The following is a 21102-nucleotide window of genomic DNA, read 5'->3' on the forward strand; positions in this document are numbered from 1 at the left end:
AGACGACTTCACATGATGGCAATGACAATGAAGATGTTTTGGTATTCTCTTGTGGTGCCTTTCCAACCACATCTCTTACAACTTACAAGCTTTGTAGCAGTCACCATCCTGGTCCCACTCCATCCATTTGACATTGAGTGTCCTTCAAACTTCCCATGGCGGTTCTGTTTGTCCATTTAAAAGATCAAGCTCTAAAAATGGTTGCCATTATTGACAGAAGCATCAACTCATTTTTTCTGCTAAGACTTTTAACAACTGTGTTTGCTTTTGCTAACCAGCATAGCTTAATCTTTAACTGATTAGTAATCCTTTTCTTTTGGAATAGCTTTGTGTTCCTCATTTTGGAAATCGTTCCAACTCTTGTGAAAGAATTTGTGACAAGGACCTTATTAGATGGGTTCTTGCTAGAAATTTAGCTTTACAAACATGTTCTAGAGAGCTAAACTTGTAACTTCAAATAACTATTTCAGGCAAGTAAAAAGATAGCAGATGCAAAACTTGCTAAAGATTTCCAGGCTGTACTGAGAGACTTTCAGAAAGCTCAACAACTTGCTGCCGAGTGTGAGACAACTTATCCAGCAGTTGTTCCCCAACCTGCTGAATCTAGGTATTGATTTAGCATTAGCTTCTTCAAATGTTTGATGTGTTATAAACCTTCACTTCTGCATCTGGAAATCTATTACTCTGGCATGAGGTTTGGTTTTAAAGGCAGCATTCGTTGTGACAATACCTGCTTTTATTATGCCTTCTATTGGTATGTTAAGCATGCTTGTGGTTTTTTTTTTCAATTTGTTTATTTCTTCTTATTAAGAAGACATTTCTGATAATTGATTTACAGTTACACTTTAAGTGAGAATGATTTTAGTGCAGAAGTTGATCAGGAGCGGCAGAATCTCCTTCAACAACAGAGGAGGTAACTTATTTTGTAATGGAAGCCCATCTCTTTCTTCCTATTTTAAAAATAATAATGAATTTGGAATTTCATATATATATGAGAGAGAGAGATAGAGAGATGGCTATTTGATTACATTTTATGCCTTGCTTCCATGGAGATTTTCATTTGATAGTCCAATCTATATTGATTCATTGTCCACTGAGTTATTTTGATAGGTTTGTCTAATATTTATTGGTATATGCACCAACATGTGGCATGCAAGTACTATTTATTTTATACCTCCATGGAAATTTTCATTTGACAAGAACAGAGTCCAATCCATGCTGATTCATTATCCATCATCACTCATTTTGATAGGTTACAAAATTTACTGTTCATCTATCATATCTATGGGGACTTCTTTATTGGAGAGATTTTCATATGAAGGTCATACAAAATTTAGATGGATGCTTGTCCTATCTTAGCCATCTTCTCTCCTTCAAATTGCTGAGTATTGTTTTGTATGTTTGCCCTTTATTGATTAGTATTATTCAAAAGATTAATCCAATTGCCATCACAGTTGCAGTTTTGGTCAAGTCGTTAGGCTTATTATTGCTATACTTATTGTTCCCTCTCTTTACATGGACATTGACTTTTTTTAAATTAAGCATTCAGATGTTTTACCCCTATTTCTTACTGCTATTTTGTGCTAGGTTTCAGGTGGTTTTGATGGCCAAGTCTGAGAATTTTAAACTACAATGAAATAATTATGTCAGATGTTTTGAGTGTTGTGCCATGATCTATAAACTGTGAAGTTTTTCTTACAAAATACTAGATGGGGATGTTGATGGTCTCGTAGCTATGCTACTGAAGTTCCAACATATATGCTGGATAAGATTTGAATTACAATCGTTGTCACCAGACTTGGACTTGACACAGACTTGGCAGGCTGATTCCAAACTCAGAATTAGACTTGCACAGAGACTCTGAGCAATTTGACAAAAAACATGATAGAGAGATTTTTTATGTAACTACATGTTTTTCTACTAACTCTTCTCAAATCAACTATAAAACCATTAAGAAATTAACCAATTACAAGCTACTTTAATCACATACAAAGGTATACATTGAAGTTAAATACAAATCAATATGCTACAACCAAACTCTTCCAAAACCCTAATTGGAGATGCCTTGTGTTATAATCAACTTACTCTTCATTCCATCCTAGAATTTGGACAATTAGTTAACGTGTTTGTCCAAGAATTCCAATCTAGTACCTCATCTAAAGACAACCTAGGAAACTTTGTGAATTCTAAATAATCCAAATATGAATCTGGACATGACTACATTAAGTATTGGAAATCCCTACCACAAAAAGCTAAGCATCATATATGGCTTTATTAGTGTTGCATGGTGCATCATTTTGACTAGTAGTTTCAACTTTCGAGTACGGGAGCATGTCATATGCTAAGACTGAAGATGGGTTGCCAATAATATGAATCTAGACATGACTACTTTAAATATTGGAAACCCCTACCACGTGAAGCTAAGCATAATATGAATCCATACCAAATGCATTTGAGTGCAATGAAGAAGGGGTAGCAAGACTTTTTTAAAAACTCACCTTTCTTTTCCCACATACTTTTAGCAAACTGGGCATTATGTACAAATCAATAGTCTAGCAAACTGGGCAAACTGAACTCATGCAAAAAAACAATCTTGTGCTATTCAAAGCTTTTTTTCCCATGAACAAGCTTGTCACCTAGATGTTCTTCACTAACAATATTAAATAGCATGGTCCAAATCTCATTCATTAATGGCACAACTACCTTCAACGATAGTGATGATGGCCAAGATAAGCTACTATTTAGCTCATCAACAAATCTACCAACGGAAGGCCTCAAATGGGTCCTCCATCAGATTTCAGCAAAATACCTTTTTTGAAATCCTTGATGAAATTTTGTGTCTAGAGGGCCAGTAGTGTTCCTTTTAAATTGCCCACCTAAAAGGTAGGTGATGTTTTGTCCTAGTCACTTGGTGTAGTGGCCTGTGATGTTCCAATTTTGTCACTTTCCCAAATGAAACATGAACTAGTTCCCCAAGCTAACAAAATTTTTGTGCATCTTTACGAGAACATCTCACCTCACATCAGGGCATGCTTCTAATTCCACAAGGGGTCACACATATACCACACTTCCATCTACCAAACAAAACATTCATTGTCAGTGGTGTTACGCAACCACTTTAGTGGCTTGTGATGTTCCAATCTTGTTACTTTCCCAATTGAAACATTAACTAGTTCCCCAAGCTAATAAAATTTTTGTACATCTTTACCAGAACATCTCACCTCACATCGGGGCATGCTTTTAATTCCACAAGGGGTTCACTCATACACCACACTTCCATCTACCAAATGAAACATTCATTGTCAGTGGCATTACGCAACCACCCATGTTACCCCTAAATGTACATCCTTAAGAGAAGCCTCAAATATCCACCATATTGAGAAATTCCATTTTAGAAGATTCAAAATTTCTCCCCATTCTAGACATGGGGGAAACTGAGCTATAGGAATCATCTGGAGCCTGATAGTGAGCCATTGGAGTAGCTATCAGTTGTGTCGACTCTAAACTTGTTTTTTGGTGATAACATCTAGGTAGATTTGCAATTGCTGCTACCACATTGGCTTTTCACCTTTGGGGATTTTCCTTTGGAAATCTGAGTTTTGTGGAAGAAATCATTTTATTTCTGCACTTATTTTCTGATTTTGAGAAACATTCATTCCATTTTAGAAGATTTAAAATTTATCCCCAATCTAGACATGGAGGGGACTCAGCTATAGAAATCATCTGGAGCTTGATAGTGAGCCATTGGAGTAGCTATCAGTTGTATCTACTCTCTGTACTTGTTTTCTGGTGATCAAGAATATCTAGGTAGATTTGCAATTGCTGCTATTATATTGATTCTTCACCTTTGGGGGTTTTCTATCAAAAATCTGAGTTTTGGTGAAATCCTTTAATTTCTGCACCATTTTCTGATTTTGTCAATTTCTTTAACGAAGTACAGTAGCTGATTTTGATGATTTAGTAGTTTCTACAAGTTTAATTTGAGAAATTGTGAATCAGCCAATTACCTCTTCAATTGATTAAGTCTCCAAGACCTGTTGCAATGAAGGCAATTCACTAAGTTCAATTCAAACTTCACCGATGCAATACATTTGAGCGACGAATCACCCAAGGTGAATCATATAATGCAAATCAGATTTGGTGCTCCCAAGGGTCAATTGGTGATTGATACAATTGTGCCTAGGGGTTTAGTAAACTTGGATAAGTCACAAATTGAATATTTTGAAGTTCATCACATGCTGTTCTACAAATTTAATACAAGACATCTCGTGCATGATTTGGGTAGGTTGTAGAATTTGGCAATGCACACTTTAGAAAGCTGCTTGACGAAGTAGCTTATCTCAAAGTCAATGGACAGCCTACAGAGTAATGTTCAAAGAATTTATCTACAACCTTTAACTTGATCAAGGATTACTCGTCTTTGTAGGATGCAGCTCAAATTGAAGATTCTTTGGCTTATTTCTACATGGCTGTATTGCATGGTGGTTGATGAAACAAGTGTACCTCCATTCGGTTCTGTGCATTAATCTGAGTGGGTGTATGATATTCTACAAAACAGTATTAAAGGGGAAAATCTGTCGTTATTTCTTTGCATAGTGTTATTTCTAAGTGTACATGTTATTGAATGATTCATCCAATAGTTGATCTTTGTACAATGTATGTATGTGCATATTCTTGTATATTCCACCTTTTGTAAATTTTCCATTGGTTTTAAATAAAGGGAAACCTCTCTTGATAATAGAGGAGGGTCTTAGTCCAATATGCTACCTCTAATTAAGACAAGTGGGCATAAATGACCTTCGAAGATTCATGAAAATGGTTTAGCCTCCGATCCATACCAAGTGTAGAGTTTCTATTTGTGGTCTACTACGGTTTCTCCTATATGGCCCAACTTCACCTACAATGGCTTTCCCACACGTGCTTAAACCATGGGGGAGGTTAATGCTCCTGTAAGTAGACCCTAGGCAAGTATTTCTAACCCTAATTCTTTCATTTATGAAGGTCTGATTTGTCATTTGTATCTTTTAACTTTGTTTGCATATGATTTACTTTATTATCATATTATCCTACATTTAGCTCTTGGCTTAACCACTCTTTACCTTAGTGCCATCCATTTATCCCCTAGCTTAGCCTTACTTTACTCTGATGTCCAATACACTAACTGTTTTGACATCCTATGTGAATTGTTGTTGTTGTATGATCACTAAGAAAGGCTTTCTACCTTTTATCTATATAGAGGTTGTTATTATCAAAGACCTTCATCTTAGTGTAGACAGAATTTACATGACTCGTATTTCATGAGCAGTGGTCTTGGAGGAACCCATCTTTCATGAGCATGAATTGTCCACTTGGTACTCATTGCATGTAGGTGACGTTCATTAATGTGAAGCAGTAGGACTTCCCAAGAGATCTCTTATCCCAATGATTTGAATTTTTTGGGACATCTCCATTGTTGATCCTTGGTTAATGTATCAAATAACTCTAGTGCTAGGTCACCCATTTTCATATTTCATGTCTTTGTATATTATAAATCATGCTTCATATTATGTCTGCGATTTTCAGTCTCTGAAATGGATTATGGAATAAATGAATTGTTATTGTGCTTTTTAAAATTTTAGCTTTTTATTTATTTATTATGTTTATATGTTAAAGGTACTTCTGATTTATTTGTAACTTAAAAATTCTAATATTAATTTTATATATTATTTCAATACCTAATGCCCTACATCCCCAAAACTCATCCCCTCATCCTTGCGCCTTGTTGTGACGTTTTCACACATCGCCCCATTGCAAATGGGGACCCCTGCTTTTTGCTTTTTAGGGTTTGTCTGTTCGCCTTTGCATTTTGAGTGTCGCCAAGGGGATCACCTGGATAGCAGGTTCTGCTTGAGTTAGGTCAAGTTGGTGAGTGATGAAGTCTGGAATGTCTTGAAATTTGGCTAAGTTTGGAATGTCCCGATCCTGAAATTTGGCTAAGTCTGAAAGTCCTGATCTTGAAATTTGACTAAGTCTGGAAACTGAAAAACCTCCAAAAACTAGATTTTGCAATATAACTCCTGGAGGTCTGAAACCACTCTCAAACATCTTGAAACATCCTGAAAGTATATATGGAATATAACTTAAAGTATATTTCTTATACTTAAATGTTATTTTCCATAAAATTATCCTGACAAAGAGTTCAAAAGGTCAAATTTCGCTCCTGACCCTCAGAGAGGGCCCACAGCGAAAAATTGCTCCTGACCCTCAGAGACGGCCCATAGCGAGATTTTGATTTCCTTCATTTTGCAATGGAAAAGGACTAACTCTTGAGCATGAAAGGGAAATGAATGACTTTCTCCACCCACCTGAAGAAGTTCTGGCTAGAAATGATGAAGGACCTTGTTGAAAGCAGAAAAATTGCTCCTGACCCTCAGAGAGGGCCCACAGCGAGAAATCTTATAAGGGTCATTGCTAGCCTTATTTGGTCGACTTAAGATGTCAAAGACATGGTGAGGGATAGAATGAGCATAATGAAGTATCCAGACTTGATCAAAGATGATAAATTGAAGGAGTTTTGCCCAGGAAAGGTAAGATCGCTCCTGATCCTCAGAGAGGGTCCAGAGCAATTTTCTTTGTGTGCACATTTTTGGACCTTTCTTGAACATGAAATTTTATTCATAGCAAAGAACAAGATGACATCTTCCTTGGCAAAGTGATTTTTAGATGAAAAGTGAAACATTTTGGTCCAGGTAGCAAAAATCGCTCCTGACCCTCAGAGAGGGTCCACAGCGAGATTTTCAAATATGCATTATTCTTACAAGATCAAAGTGATTTTATGATTGGAAGGGATGAAGGAAAGCACATTCTATCCGTTGAATATAATTTGGAGGATCAACACAAGAAAAAATCAACCCAAAATGAAAAAATCGCTCCTAACCTCACTGAAGACCCACGGCGAAAAATCGCTCCGGACCCTCAAAGAGGGCCCACAGCGAGAAACCTAATATGGGAACTTTTCATCCAAGTTTGAGGAAAGCTAAGGTTAGGCATGGGTTTGAAACGATGTTTGAAAGGCCTTGAAGTGAAAAGAGATCGTTGAGAATCAAAATTTTGAAGGCAATTACAAAAATCGCTCCGGACCCTCAGAGAGGGCCCATGGCGATTTTCCAGGTTTCTCTCCTTTGTTTGAACAATTGAGATAAAATCTTGCTTGGACAGGAGGAGAACGTGATGTGTTATGCCTTGGAGGTGATTTGAAGATTAAAAGATAAAGGAATTTGCCTAAAACCAAAAAGTCGCTCCAGACCCTCACTGAAGGTCCATAGTGAGATTTTCAAAAAATGCATGTTTTCTTCAAAATGGTGCTAAGGCAAGGTTAGGACAAGGAGAAAAGACCTCCAACAACATGATGAATATTATTTTACCTTTGAAACTTGATGATTTTGGTCAGAAAATGAAAAATCGCTCCTGACCCTCAGAGAGGGCCCACAACGAAAAATCGCTCCTGACCCTCAGAGAGGGCCCAGAGCGAAATTATTGAAAATCCTTGTTTTACCTTGCAACAACAAAGCGAATTTGGATGGAGTAGATAAAGGAAGGATGTTGCTTAATGACGAATGAAGTTTCAATGAAAAATGATGAAGAATCAAGCCAAAAATCAAAAAATCGCTACGGACCCTCAGAGAGGGCCCATAGCGATTTTCCAGTTTTCTCTCCTTTGTTTGAGGAATTGAGACCAGATCTTGTGTGGATAGGAATAAGAGATGATATTTTATGTCTTGGAAGCAATTTGGAATCCAAAAGATGAAGGATTAAGAGCAAGATTGAAAAATCGCTCTCGACCTTCATTGAAGGTCCAGGGTGAAATTGGTGATATCCTTCATTTTTACATTATTGAGCGTTGATATTCCTTAAAATTCACCAAGTTGCTAACTTTGAGGCCTTTGGAAGGGCTAAATCAAATTCGCATTAAATTAAAGGCATTTTAATTTAATAAATTAATTTTTAGGCCTTGAAATAATCAAAAATCCACTTTGGAGGCATTAAAATTAATTTTCAAATTTTAAATGAAGGTGAGCGCTCAAATACATTTATTTGCTTTTACAAGCAAGTCGGCCTTCTTTTGAGGGGGATTTTATTTCATTTTCATTTCCCTTTTGGCAAGTCGGCCTTGGAGGGAATCAAGGTGAGCGCTCTATATATGGGTGATGCTTTGTTCAAGTTTAATCATTCATTCATCCTTTCCTAAGTGCGAAATTGGAGAGCTATTTGAGGGGCGAAATCCAGAGGTTGAAGTGCAATTTGGAGGAGCGAAATCTAGCTAGAGTGGAGCGAATTTCTACCAAGTGTTGAAGATCAAAGAGGGTGGAGTCTATTCTTTTGAAGCTAGAGGAGGCGCAATTCATCCAAGGGAGAATTTTGATTTAAATTTTGCCTAGCAAAATCTATTTTTGCATCATTTCTTAGAGTTTAATACTCAAGGGGAGGTATCAAGATGGCGGCTCCAAAGCCCGGAGGATCTACAAGTCGGCAGGTTCTCATCAAAGACGATCAAGCAAGGATAAGGGCGACCTCCTCCAGTCTAGCATCGACAAGGACGACCTTCTTCGGTCAAGTATCATCAGGAATGACTTCTTCCAATCCAGCATTTCAAGGCGAGGTACATCATTATCTTGCACATCAAAGACGAGAAGTTAGAGCAAGGGTTCGTAGAAGGAGCAGATAGTTCCAGAAGAGTTAATTAAAGCTAGCTTCTCAGCAACATCAAATTGGCATCAACCAAGTGTCAGATGAGGTGGCATCCCAGTCATCACTTATCCAGTTGGTGTGGTCCACCTCAGCATGTCCAGATTCAATGTACCTAACTCATGGAAGGTGGCACAAACTTCGATGTACCTACCCTAGCTATCCATTGGTCGATTTTTCCAGAGAAGACATGTGTCCTAAAGATGTAATTTTATCATTGGTCAAGCATTAAATGTTATGTAATGGTTGTAACAAACCCTAATTATGGTTTTCATTATTGAATCTTGGCCATTGATCTCAAATTGATCTTAGCCATCAAATTGTATTAAGGGCACTATATAAGCCCCGGCTCTTCATTTTGTAAAAGCAGTTAGAAGGTAGGGAGTGAATAGTTAGAAGGTGATTAGCCAATTGATAAAATAGCAATTAGAGTAGAGTAGAGAGAGAAGGCAAAGATTGTTGCCAAGATGTTGTTGTAAAAGACTTGTAAAACTTCATTGAAGAAATGGTGAAATTTATGGGTCGATTCGACAATTTGCATGGTCTCTATACTTCTCATATTTGATTTCATGTTATTAGATGAGTGGAAGAAATGTGCTTGATTGATGGTGAAATTCGTATATCCATACTACTAGCAGTTTGTTGATTGCAGACTTGCCTTGTGTAGTCAACTGGAATCATTCAGCTTAAGCTTAACTTCAATTGTCGCTTCTTCATTGATATGCATCAGCCTGATGGTGTCCATGGCTGTAGTGATGATTTGAACATCATAAAGTTTTCCTTCGAAGATCGCACTAACCTTGTGGAGATGGTCCTGTGATGTCAAAACAAGACTTAGTTAGAATTTCATCAAAGATCATTCATTGCTCCTACATTCTTAGTATCAGAATTAGATCCTTTCCTCACCCTCATCGTTTTTTCCTTTTTTCAAATCAAAGCTAGTAAAAACCTATGTTCTAGCGATATTCAAAGCAAATCAGATGTTCAGTCATCAAGTGTAAGTCCCCTTGTGATTCCAGCAAATCACATCATACCACAGAGAGCTTATCCACACGTAGAGATCCTACAACGAAGAACCTTGAAGTCACCCTGATTGATCCTTTTCGCGATATATTCAGCATTCTGAGGCTTTACTCAAGAGAGGATAAGGTACCCTTGGGTATTTTATTCTGTGTTTGATAGTGTACAAAATACACGTCAACACGCCTCCCCTCCCTGAAACTCAATGAAACACCAATTATAGATGCCAATTGAGTGGCAAAGGAACCCTATTTTCTCTCTCTCTCTCTCTCCATCGTATGTGATTAATATGAATAAACCCACAGAAGAGAATCTATACCTTAAAACGAAGGTGGTTTTTCCTGATTTAATATTTTTTCAAATGTTGGCCCTCTTTGAAGCTTAGCTGTTCATATTTAAGCTGTAACAGAGGCTTATAGAAAACTTGGAAACACTTGATGTTTGGGGTAAAGCTATTTTAACTATCGTTGCCTACTATAAAAAGGGTCTTCATTATGGCTGCTATACTGTTCTCTCTTTACTTAATTTTGTAAATTTATTGTTTCATGATGTAATATAACAAGTATTCTAACATAGAAAGACAAACCAAAAAGAACATCATACACAGCTAACTGCAATCCTCTAATGTATGTGTAGACGTCTAAAAATGGTCAACGCTTGCGGAGTCATACTTTAACATTCGCACATTGCCTTATTTTAGGGTTTTTGCGTTGCATTAACATTTCTTCTATGTTGCGCACTTGGTCTTTATCATTTGCGAGCATCAAGTCCTTCTACATTCCTCACTTTTCTCGCTTTCGAATTTGGTCTTGTTGATAACAATCTTCAGTCATGATTTTGGTCGATCTTATCCTGTCGCATCAACGTGTGTGCACATGTATCATCATTTTGGACATCGTCAATCCTAATCAATGATAGAATTAGGGTTTTTGTCCTCTTGTCAATTTTGTCATTTTGCGATCGATTTGTCATCGATCCTTGTCCTCTTGTCAATCTTGTCATTTTGCATTTGATTCGTCATCGATCCTTGTCCTTGCCAATTTTGTCATTTTGCGATCGATTCGTCATCGATCCTTGTCTTCTTTAATCATGTCAATTGGCGCTTTTCAATTTGATCTCCTTGTCAATCTTGGTCAATTTGTCATTGATTTTTGTCACCCAATCTCAATCATTTATAACATTGGTCCTTTGTCAATCAGATTCATGATCGAACCTACATCAATTTCTTGTTGTCTTGACCTAATTCTTTGTCTTCTTATTTCTAGGGTTTTATGATTTGTTCATTTAATCCTTTTTCTCCTTCTTTGGGGGTTAAATGAATTTATTTATTTAGTCCTAAGTCTCTTTCATGAATTAATTAATGGATGAAAACCTATTTAATTAATTCATCTAATTTCTATTTTATCTTTTTCCTCAATTTTCTAATTTCTCCTAATTTCTCCTAATTTCTATTTCTATTTCAAATCATTGTCATAACATCTTGCATAGCAATTTGTCATAATTTGTCATAAACTGTCATAATTTTGCCATTCTTGATTTGAATTTCTTTTCAAATCTCTTCATGCTAATCTTGTCCTCTCTCCAATTTGTCTATAAATTAAATGAGTTCCTTTGTCAATCAATCAATCACATTTTCGAGTAACCTTATGCTATAGATTTCATCAACAACTTGCTTTCCACTTGCAAATGCACTTTGTAGGTGAGAACAACATCAAATTGGAAGGTGAAAGAAGAACAATGGAGCCACATGAAGGAGATATCTGCATTTGGTTTGCTTTGATTTCATTTTGAACATCTTGTCTTCATGTTTTCATTGATTAGATTAGGATTGTTTTCATTGCAGTTTTAGGTTTTGTGATTGTCCTAATTGTTATTTGCTTTGATGAATCCTCAATTTCCTAGTCTACAGTATGATATATATGCTTTGTTTGTATTGAAGCATTAACCTCCTCTGTTGTTTGCTGATTATATGCTTCAGTCATTTCTCTAACAATTTGCTTTGCAGGCAAGAATTTTTCCAATTAGAAAATGAAGTGGTCTTTAATGAGGCTATCATCGAAGAAAGAGATCAAGGAATCAAGGAGATTCACGATCAAATTGTAGAAGTCAATGAAATTTTTAAGGATCTTGCCGTTCTGGTTAATGAACAAGGCGTGACGATTGGTAAGAGACTTCGTTGCTGTGGTCCATTTTTTGGTCATTTCTGGTTTCTATTTTGGTTATCATGCTGACTGAATTTTCTGTAGATGACATTGGTGCTAATATCGAAAGCTCACATGCTGCAACTGTACAAGCCAAAAGTCACCTTGCTAAAGCATCTAAAAGTCAGAAGTCCAATAGAAAATGCCTGGTTCGTACTCAAAACTTTTAGGCATTTCCCTCTTTTTAAAAATAATTCTTCCATAGAGTTAATAAATATTAACTCTGAAGGTTTTGCTTTCTAATTTAGAATTTTATATTCACAATTTGCATATGGCGGCCATGCAGAGTTGCTGGGTGCCGCTTGTAATTTTAGGTGTGGTGGTGGTGGTTGTGGTCATAATCCTTCTCGTATAACTGGATATCTCTTAGCTCAAGCAAATTGTATTTCATTGTGCATAGCAAACTGTTAAGAGTAACTTGAGAGTCTGGAATTCGATTCCTATCTTATCTTTACAGGCATTCTATTCATGTTTTGCGAGAAAGAAACTCGATTTGTTGGTTCCAAAGCTTGTGTACAGACATCTATTCATGCTCTGCCACAAAATAACTAGCATCAGTTTTCAAGGTTTGGGTAGATATCTTCATTAATTAATTTTATATTTTATCAGATTTCAAGATTTAGTCTTTGTGTATGTATTTCTTGATCACGGCTTCTTGATGTAAAAAAGCTTTCTTATGCTTTTGTCAATGACTTCGGAGAATGGGTATTTCCTTCCTCATTGGATTGTATGTTGTAGATTACTTATTAAAAAATTTACCATAGAACGTTGTGTTTCTCATGGGAAGAGAATATGTCTTGTCTGTATAATGCACGGTGAACAAAATATGGATATATATTTATATTTTCCCGATGAGCTGAACTCACTCTTGTTTGACTTACTAAATTCACTAGTATTGTGCCATGAATTATGTTGTTTTAGCCAGAAGCTTTTTACCCATGAATTATGTTGTTTTAATGTCATGAGATATTGTAAACTATCAGATCACTTTCTTCTTGAAATTGTGCAGATATAGTTTATTATATTTGCTCATTTCTGTTGCCTATTGATGTGCATGTTCAATATTTGAGACTAAAAATGCATTGCTTAGAGAAGTGATATAAAGTGAATAACTATCATAGCCAAAGAAGTGAAGAGCGAACAATGGCAAATTGTTATAGTGCGAAGCAATGTCAAACTGCAAAGATTCTTGAATGTAAAAATAGCAAATACCATTCCTCTGTTTCTTTTAATGTTTTCCCATTACCAAAATGCCTAATAATAGTTATATCGCTGTGTGTTAAAATTGAGTGCAAAATGCAAAAATGTGAGAATACAGAGGTATTTTTACTAAACACATCTTATTATGTGTGCATCTATGTGTGCACACGTGTATATGCGGATGTATATGTATACATATATGTATGTATGTATATGTACGTGTTGTGTACATGTACATACATACATGAATGAGTGGATTCAAACAACTCTTAAATTATTAATGAATACATTAAACCCATTAAAATGTCAAACATATATATATTTGTGTGTGTGTATGTATATGTATGTGTCATGTGTACACATACATGCATGAATGCATATATATATATATGTGTACACGTGTTTGGATTCAAACAACTCTTAAATTGTTAATGAGTAAATTAAACCCATCAAAATGTCAAATGTGTCTCATTCCCTTCCCTTCCCTTCGATACACTAGACAACAACCAACCAATTTTACATTCATGACAGATACGCTTTCCTCTAATTTTTTATAGGTAACTAATATTAAGCAAAATTTCAAATAGTATTCTTTCCTAAAGAAAATTAAATAGCAGCTACACGTGCAATTTAACATGTGCATTCCACTGTGCCTCAAAATGAGGTCGAATGTACACTTGTTTAATTTTTATTGTATCAAAGACTCTATTCCAAGAGTTATGCAGGCCACCAATAGTGAACAACTAACTATAAAATTTAGTGCAACTCTAAAAAACTTTGTTTTATGGGATAAGTCTAAAAACATATAATTTAACTATCATTGGAAGGTATATATTTATATGACAAATAATGGTGGAAAATAAAATTGTCACACAAAATAATGGCAAAGTGTAACAAAACAAATAAACATACCTACTATTTAGGATCAGTTATTTAGATATAATAAAATAAAGAGGAAGCATTCATTGTAAGAGATAATCGGGGGGGAGAGAGAATTTGCATAATCTAATAACTAATCTATTATAAGATTAATTAAACTCTCTATTCATTTTTCACACAGTAGATCACTTTTAGAGATAGATGGATTCCTTATCCTAAAGACGCTTCATATCTAATTTTTCACGGTGTTTAGTAACCATGAATAATAACAAACACAATTAATCTAAATTAAACTTTTTTCAATTTTAATTTGCATAATAATGATATTTGATTGCGTTGATTAGTTTATTATGGAGATGAACTACAATAAAAGAAAAACACTTCTCCTTAAGCGCAATTAATTATGAGAAATACATATTGATATTATGATAAATTGTGTATGGAAATAGAAATAAAGATACATAGCTCTATAACTAATTAGTGCACAAATATGATATGGATTTGAATTTGATATACCTTATAATTAGGAATAATAAATATTTGATTGGTAATCACCTTTGAATCATAATATTATGTTGATACTAAGTGGAGATAAGTCCAAAGGCTAGCAAATGAGCTACATTTATAGGTTCGTTGTGTACATATGGACTTATTTTGTGTGATTTGCAAGATTCTCTTCTTCAATTTTGCTCAATTTCCTTTGAAATTTTTAGTTTCTTCTAATATTTGTGGATTGACAATATTCATAAATAGCTTTGTACAGTTTCTAGTATGTTACAAGGGACATGTTCTCCTAGGGTCAAGATGTGAAATTGTGTAAAAATTTCAAAACAACAATCTTCAATCATGCATATGCTCCTATGAATGCGTAGAATTAGATTCTTTTTAGTGCATCAATTAGAGAGTTGACATGCAAATAATATGTGAATGCTTTTAAAAGGGCATGACAATATATCATGTAATAGTGTTTACTTGGCGTTAGGTGGGAATGGCAAAGATGAGAATCAACAAATTTTGAATTTAAAAAGTGAACTTGGATACCTTGTGTCCATGATTTCAAGGATGGCCTTAACCATGAAATACTCCTGAAACATGAAAAGGGTTAGATCTTAGTAGATATCAATTGCATGAGTGTGATACATACTGGATGGGGGTGAATGCATAAAGATCTGCAAACATATGGATGTGATAAGAAGGTGTGTAAGGGAAGGTGGATAAAATAGGGAAATGGACCCAACCATGCACAAAAGCATATCATTTGTTAATGCTTATGTATAAATGTATTCTCATCAAAACAAACACATAACTAATTAGAAAATGGCATATATATGCGAATTTTTAACATTACATTTTGCCTCCACTTTGAGGTGCATGTGAATCACAGAGTGATAATGCATCTAAAAGTAAATAGCACTCACAAACATGCATGCAAAGTAAATATTTAGACATCAAAGGATATATCCATGGGGTCCATATAAAGTATTGAACCTAAGAGATGATGATGTGGATCCACCTTTTACTTAGGTATTCTCCATAAGAATTGAAGGCAAGTCTCTATAAGCACTATGACTATTTATAGGTCTAAACATGAAATGTTAGTGACATGATATGCCCTTGACAATTGGTTGGAAATGTATGATACAAGGAATTGTAGGAAGAGGGAAAGATGGTGCAAAAAATATAAATCTAATCTAAGCATGCAAGATCATAATCATGATAAGCACATGGGGTGAAGATGGTATCAAGGATAATAATGTTGCCCCTAGTATGCAACCCTTGGTGGTTAGAAATACCTGTTCAAGTACAATGGCACGAAGTTGTGATAGAAGGGGAAACTCAATGCTTCCACATATAAAGATGTGTTTGTGAAGGCACAATATGCAAAGAGGAAGCATGCTTCTTTTGAATGGGAAGGATTGATACCTTTCATGTGATAAAAGGGGAAAGGCATGATGCACTTCAATGTGATAAAAAAGAGAAGGCTTGATGCTCCCTAGTGTGATAAAATACAAGATGCAATACCCTACAATGCGATAAAAGAGGTGGTGCAATACACCCCAATGTGATAAAATGACTACTTAAGACATGATTGGATCACTTGAGTGCAATGATGTACAATGTAAACATGAAAGCTTGTAATAATGAGTATGCTCCATATGGAGAAAAGATAATGTGATAAGATAAAACAATGTGAAAGGGGAAGGCATGATGCCTCTCATGTGAAAATATGTGGAAATGATAGTTTAAATGTAAAAGGTGGGAAGGGGGCAATGTAGTGGCAAATATGTGATTCCTCTATTGTAACTTGAAATATGCACCAATGTAAGTTCATATTCAAAGTGCACTAATAAGATAAGATGGCCTTGAATGACTTAATAACCACCATGTGGTAGGCGATAATGTGTAATTTCAAATAGATGTATGAAAAGATGTGTAAGTTACATGTAGGATGTGGTTGTCAAAGTACATTATTGCTAGATAACCCTAGATAAGAATGCAATGAAGTTCATGAAATAAATAGGGTATAAAAAGACCACGATAGAAGAGAAACCCCCCATGCAAGATGGTCATCAATAATATTTGTGATGTATAAAAATGGAATTGGGTAAACTAAGACCTAATTCCACTCTCATTCACACATTGGAATACGAAAGAGCCTAAGGAGATGATTCACTTTGACTACTTCTTGAGAGAGAGAGAGAGAGAGAGAGAGAGAGAGAGAGAGAGAGAGAGAGAGTAATTTGAGAGACAATGAGTGAGAGAGAGTGAATGAGTGAGAGAGAGAAAAGAGGATAGAGTTCATAAAGGGAGAGAGAGAGAGAGAGAGAGAGAGAGAGAGAGAGAGAGATAGAGGAATATCTTTAGGGTTTCTATTCCTTTGCTGCTTATTAAGAGGAGATATGCAAAATCTAGTTATATGATTAACTAAGCTAGAGAGATGACCTAAAGTGCTAAGATGAACTGAAATACAAAATGAAAAACTGAAATTGAGACAAAGTACAGGATTGGAAATGAAATTTAGATGTGCACCCATCACCAAAAATTGAGCCAGAATGAGTTGAACCAGGACACTGGGTGCCTTGGTCCCTGATACCTAATTGAGTTGAATTTCTGCAAACTAAAACTTGAGACCACTGGTGAACTGTCACAGAAAACATCAGAACTTAGAGGACCAGGGAGTTGGGCGCCTTGGTCCTAGAATACTGAGAACTGCTTTTGGATTTGGGTCTACACCTGAGTGTTCTATCCTTCTCAAAGATTGTGCGTTCGTTGGATCTTTGTACTTGCATCTGCAACTTGGAAATTGGTGTTTGGGTGGCTATATAGGGTTTTGCCTTAGTCAAACCCCTTGTTTTGGTGATTTCCACCTTCACAAGCAGGCGATAATGTATTGAAAATGTGTGTGCAAGAATATTATGTGTGTATAAGATCCTAAATGTGCTAAAATGCAAGAATTAGAGTTCTATCCTACAATATGGGCATAAAACCCTAAATGAACATAATGTAAATCAAATGCTTCAAATAAATAATGGATCTAAAGAAATAACGTAGATTTTAAAATAGTGTTGTGAAACTCATATAAAGATATAAAAATAACATGAAATCATACCAAACCCTAAGGGAGAGGTACAAGCCAATCAACAATCAATGATCTCCTATTATTCTTCTATATCTTCAAAGCTTCAATTGATGATGAAAATGGTTGATGAAGACTTGGTGAATGCTTGATTTGTAGATTGAAGACTCTACATAACTTGGACTTTCATTTCATAAGAGGTTCCTTCAATTGCTAGAGTTGTTCTCTCCTTCAAATGAGGAAAGGAAAGGCTATATATATGAAACCCTAACTATGTTTTTGATCATAGGCTGACCTAGAAATGATATAATTTCACATCAAGTCAGATTTAAACATTATAATATCGCCAAAACATGATCCCAAAATTTGGGGAGAAAAAGTTGGGACCATGGTCCGGTCAACTTTTTTCCAAATTTTTAGAGATGCGAGGTATCGTGATTATAAGGTGATTCTCAGGTTGGTGCGACAATTCAAGGTGTTAAGATATGTGGAATCGGTCATGAAGGTCAAAATAGGACATAATTAGGGATTTGTATGAATGAATTAATTGAAAGAATAAAATAAAAAGGGGCACACTTACAATTAAGGGCCCAATTTTATGACGTGTAGAGGGATAAAAGAGGACTTTAGATTTAACTAAATTAATTAATTAAATGCTTAAAGGGAAATTAAAATGCAAGATGCAACACACTAAGGCGGGTGTTAACCTAAGCGTGGAATTGTTCCACCCAATTAAGGGTGTACAATTTACGACGCTACAATATTATTTCAAGTGCACAATGTTAATTGGGGTTTTCATCATTTTTTGTTAGGAGCAGGTAGGCCAAGTCTATTGATGCCATAATAGGAAGTAATGAGGAATATATTGTTCCAATTATGCTAAAAATTGCCTCTTAGTTCCATTTTATTATTTTGATTATTGATTTGCATGAAGAACCAATTCTCCAATTTAAAAATCCCATCGGATGATTTCTTTGTTGAATGTCCTTAATTATCTTTGAAATATGTGTAAATTGCCTAACACATTCACTTATCTCTTATCAAGAGTATTGAGCTCTTACAATTTTTAAATTGATGATCTATTACTTATATAATAAGTTGGGTTACAATATAAGTGGAAAAAAGATACCACAAAGCCCCACTAGGCCATATCACTAGATTCGCCTAAGGAGAACAAAATATGACATTCATATATCTTGCTTTTGGATTCAATTGTGTAGAATTTTTTTGCATCAAATATGACATGGTCTACTACAATATCAAATAAATTACATTGTAAAATAAATAACAATATGTTCCATATAGGCCCCATAAATTTTTATACTTAGACATAAAAATGTCACTAGTTGAATACCAAACCAATAATTAACTCTACTTAGGTATATCATTATCATCATTAAGAATTGTCTTGTCATTAATAGGTATTTGTATATCGTCAACATATACTTCATTTTGATTGCTAAGAACTATATTATTCCTAGTGTTTCTTTCCTCGAACGAACCATTGCCATTAAAGGTACCAAGAGGAGGAGAAATATTATCTTTGTTGTTGTCACTATTAAAGTTTTGACTTATTTCCAGGTCCTTGATTGCAGTGTCTCCTTTAAGCTCATAATAGTTTTTCTTAAAAAAATGGTTATTAAACCTATCTACTCTTTTTGGAACTTTTCATCTAACTTCTTCAGGTTATAAGCCCAAATTTTGACATACTGTATGTGTGATCTCAAAATTAATGTAGATCCTTCATCCATAATTTTTGTAAGGATCCTTCTTTTGTCTTGGTAAAAGTATTTATTTCTTCTTTTGCATACAAATCATAATATCTCAATAGACAAAAAAATCCAAAGAGAATTTAACTCAAAGCATTAAGATCGACATATCACACAAAATTTATTTCTAGCATACTTCATCTCTAGTATCTCACTCAATAGTGTTACCCATTAACAAAGACTGAACAACTTTGGCATACAAGTAGTAAAAAAATAATGTTCGTTGTTCTCAACATAGTTGCATAAAGACACTCACTATTACAAAATTTACCAACGCCAAGATTTTTTAACTAACAAAAGCCATCTAAAACATATTTTCTTAGGTTCAAGGTTATTAGACCAATCAACCTTAAGGGAATAGGACCATTCATAATAATCTAGATTCAAATACTTGACAAGGTTAACATGCTTAAACACGTCTTGATAATCAGTTAACAATTTATAAAGACTATTAGACTTCATATTCACAAACCCAATATTATCTTCCCATTTGAAATTATCTAGACTTTTAGTATAAATTTAATATTAATAGGAAACTTAACATCTTTCAAGGATTCCATCATTATCGAGTACGTTCTTTTATGATATTTAGGAAAATCATGCTCTATTCTCAATTGCATACACCTTTTCAAATTGTTATTATTGACAATATTTTGGACATTTATAGTACCTTTATTGTTCCACTTCTTAGCAGAACACCCCTAAAGCATGGCAATCGGCTTGTTATTACAATAAAGATTCCACCTAAGGGACCTAAAACTAAACATCTCTTTATCTTTTTTGTGAAAGGCTCCTTTACCCAAAATCAAGTTCCTAATCTAATCCTAGTCTCTCCAAATACTATAAAATACATCTAAAAAATTAAAGAGAAAGTTCCCATATATGATCTCATGTAAGATTTTTTTCAAAATCTATCTTTTTAGGCATTGCATCTTGAATATTTTCCTGGGCAAGAATTTCCAAGGTTCATTTCCATTTAAGGATTTGAGGATCCATTTTGCAACAAGCACTACCTCTTGTACTAGATCAAGTATTTAAACCAATTCCACCTCTTCTTTTTTCCCTTTCCATTTGACCATAAAAATTTCCTAATAATTTTCTAAACATTCTCAATTTGGTAGCTAGAGAAGAACCACATAGAAGCATAGTAAGCTAATTATGAGGAAATAATCTTGTGACAAACTTGTGTTCTTCTAGTAAGTGAGATAATTATTATTCCATTTCAATTTATTTTAATTTTTTGCAAATATCCGATCTCACACAAATTTGAGAGGACTCGCAACAAAAGGAATCCCTTGAAACCTCACCTATTTGGTAGGACCCCTCATTGCTGAGAAATGTATTTGAACCAATTTGGAGGTTCCTTCTTAAATATGAAAATAATAAATTTAATTTCAAAAACTTTAGCTCTAGAAGTTAAACAAAATATGTTTTAACCTTTTTGCCATATTATCAAAATTTTCTTTCTCAATAATAGAAAATAAGGTGGTGTCATTAGCAAGTTATATGTTCAACAAACTTTCGTTATTAGGAAGAACAACCCCTTTCATCTTACCTCCCATCAAATTAATTCTCAACAATAATAAAAATTCCTTAGAAGCAATCACAAAAAAAGTTGGTACTAGAGGGCACCCCTGTCTGATGGATCTCATAATTATAAAGGATTCAAATAGAGAACCATTGATGCCAATTCTTGTAACAACATCTTGGAACAAGAATTAACCATTTTACA

General features: G+C 34.8%; 1 protein-coding gene across 3 annotated transcripts in view; it reads left to right on the forward strand.

Moving 5' to 3' along the window:
• LOC131073605 (syntaxin-22) overlaps positions 1-12567 on the forward strand; it is a 77626-nt gene extending 65059 nt beyond the window's left edge. The window contains exons 3-7 of one of the 3 annotated variants that reach the window (XM_058010068.2): positions 471-607; positions 851-913; positions 11750-11907; positions 11991-12094; positions 12232-12567. In XM_058010068.2, the coding sequence (XP_057866051.2) occupies positions 471-607; positions 851-913; positions 11750-11907; positions 11991-12094; positions 12232-12300 (531 nt within the window). In that variant the 3' untranslated portion in view covers positions 12301-12567. Of the gene's footprint in view, positions 1-470; positions 608-838; positions 914-11749; positions 11908-11990; positions 12095-12231 lie in introns of all 3 variants that reach the window. The other 2 variants (XM_058010069.2, XM_058010067.2) reach the window with 2 other exon arrangements.
• The last annotated feature ends 8535 nt before the right edge of the window (positions 12568-21102 follow it).

This window comes from Cryptomeria japonica, chromosome 11 (assembly GCF_030272615.1).
Source record: "Cryptomeria japonica chromosome 11, Sugi_1.0, whole genome shotgun sequence".
Taxonomy (NCBI): domain Eukaryota; kingdom Viridiplantae; phylum Streptophyta; class Pinopsida; order Cupressales; family Cupressaceae; genus Cryptomeria; species Cryptomeria japonica.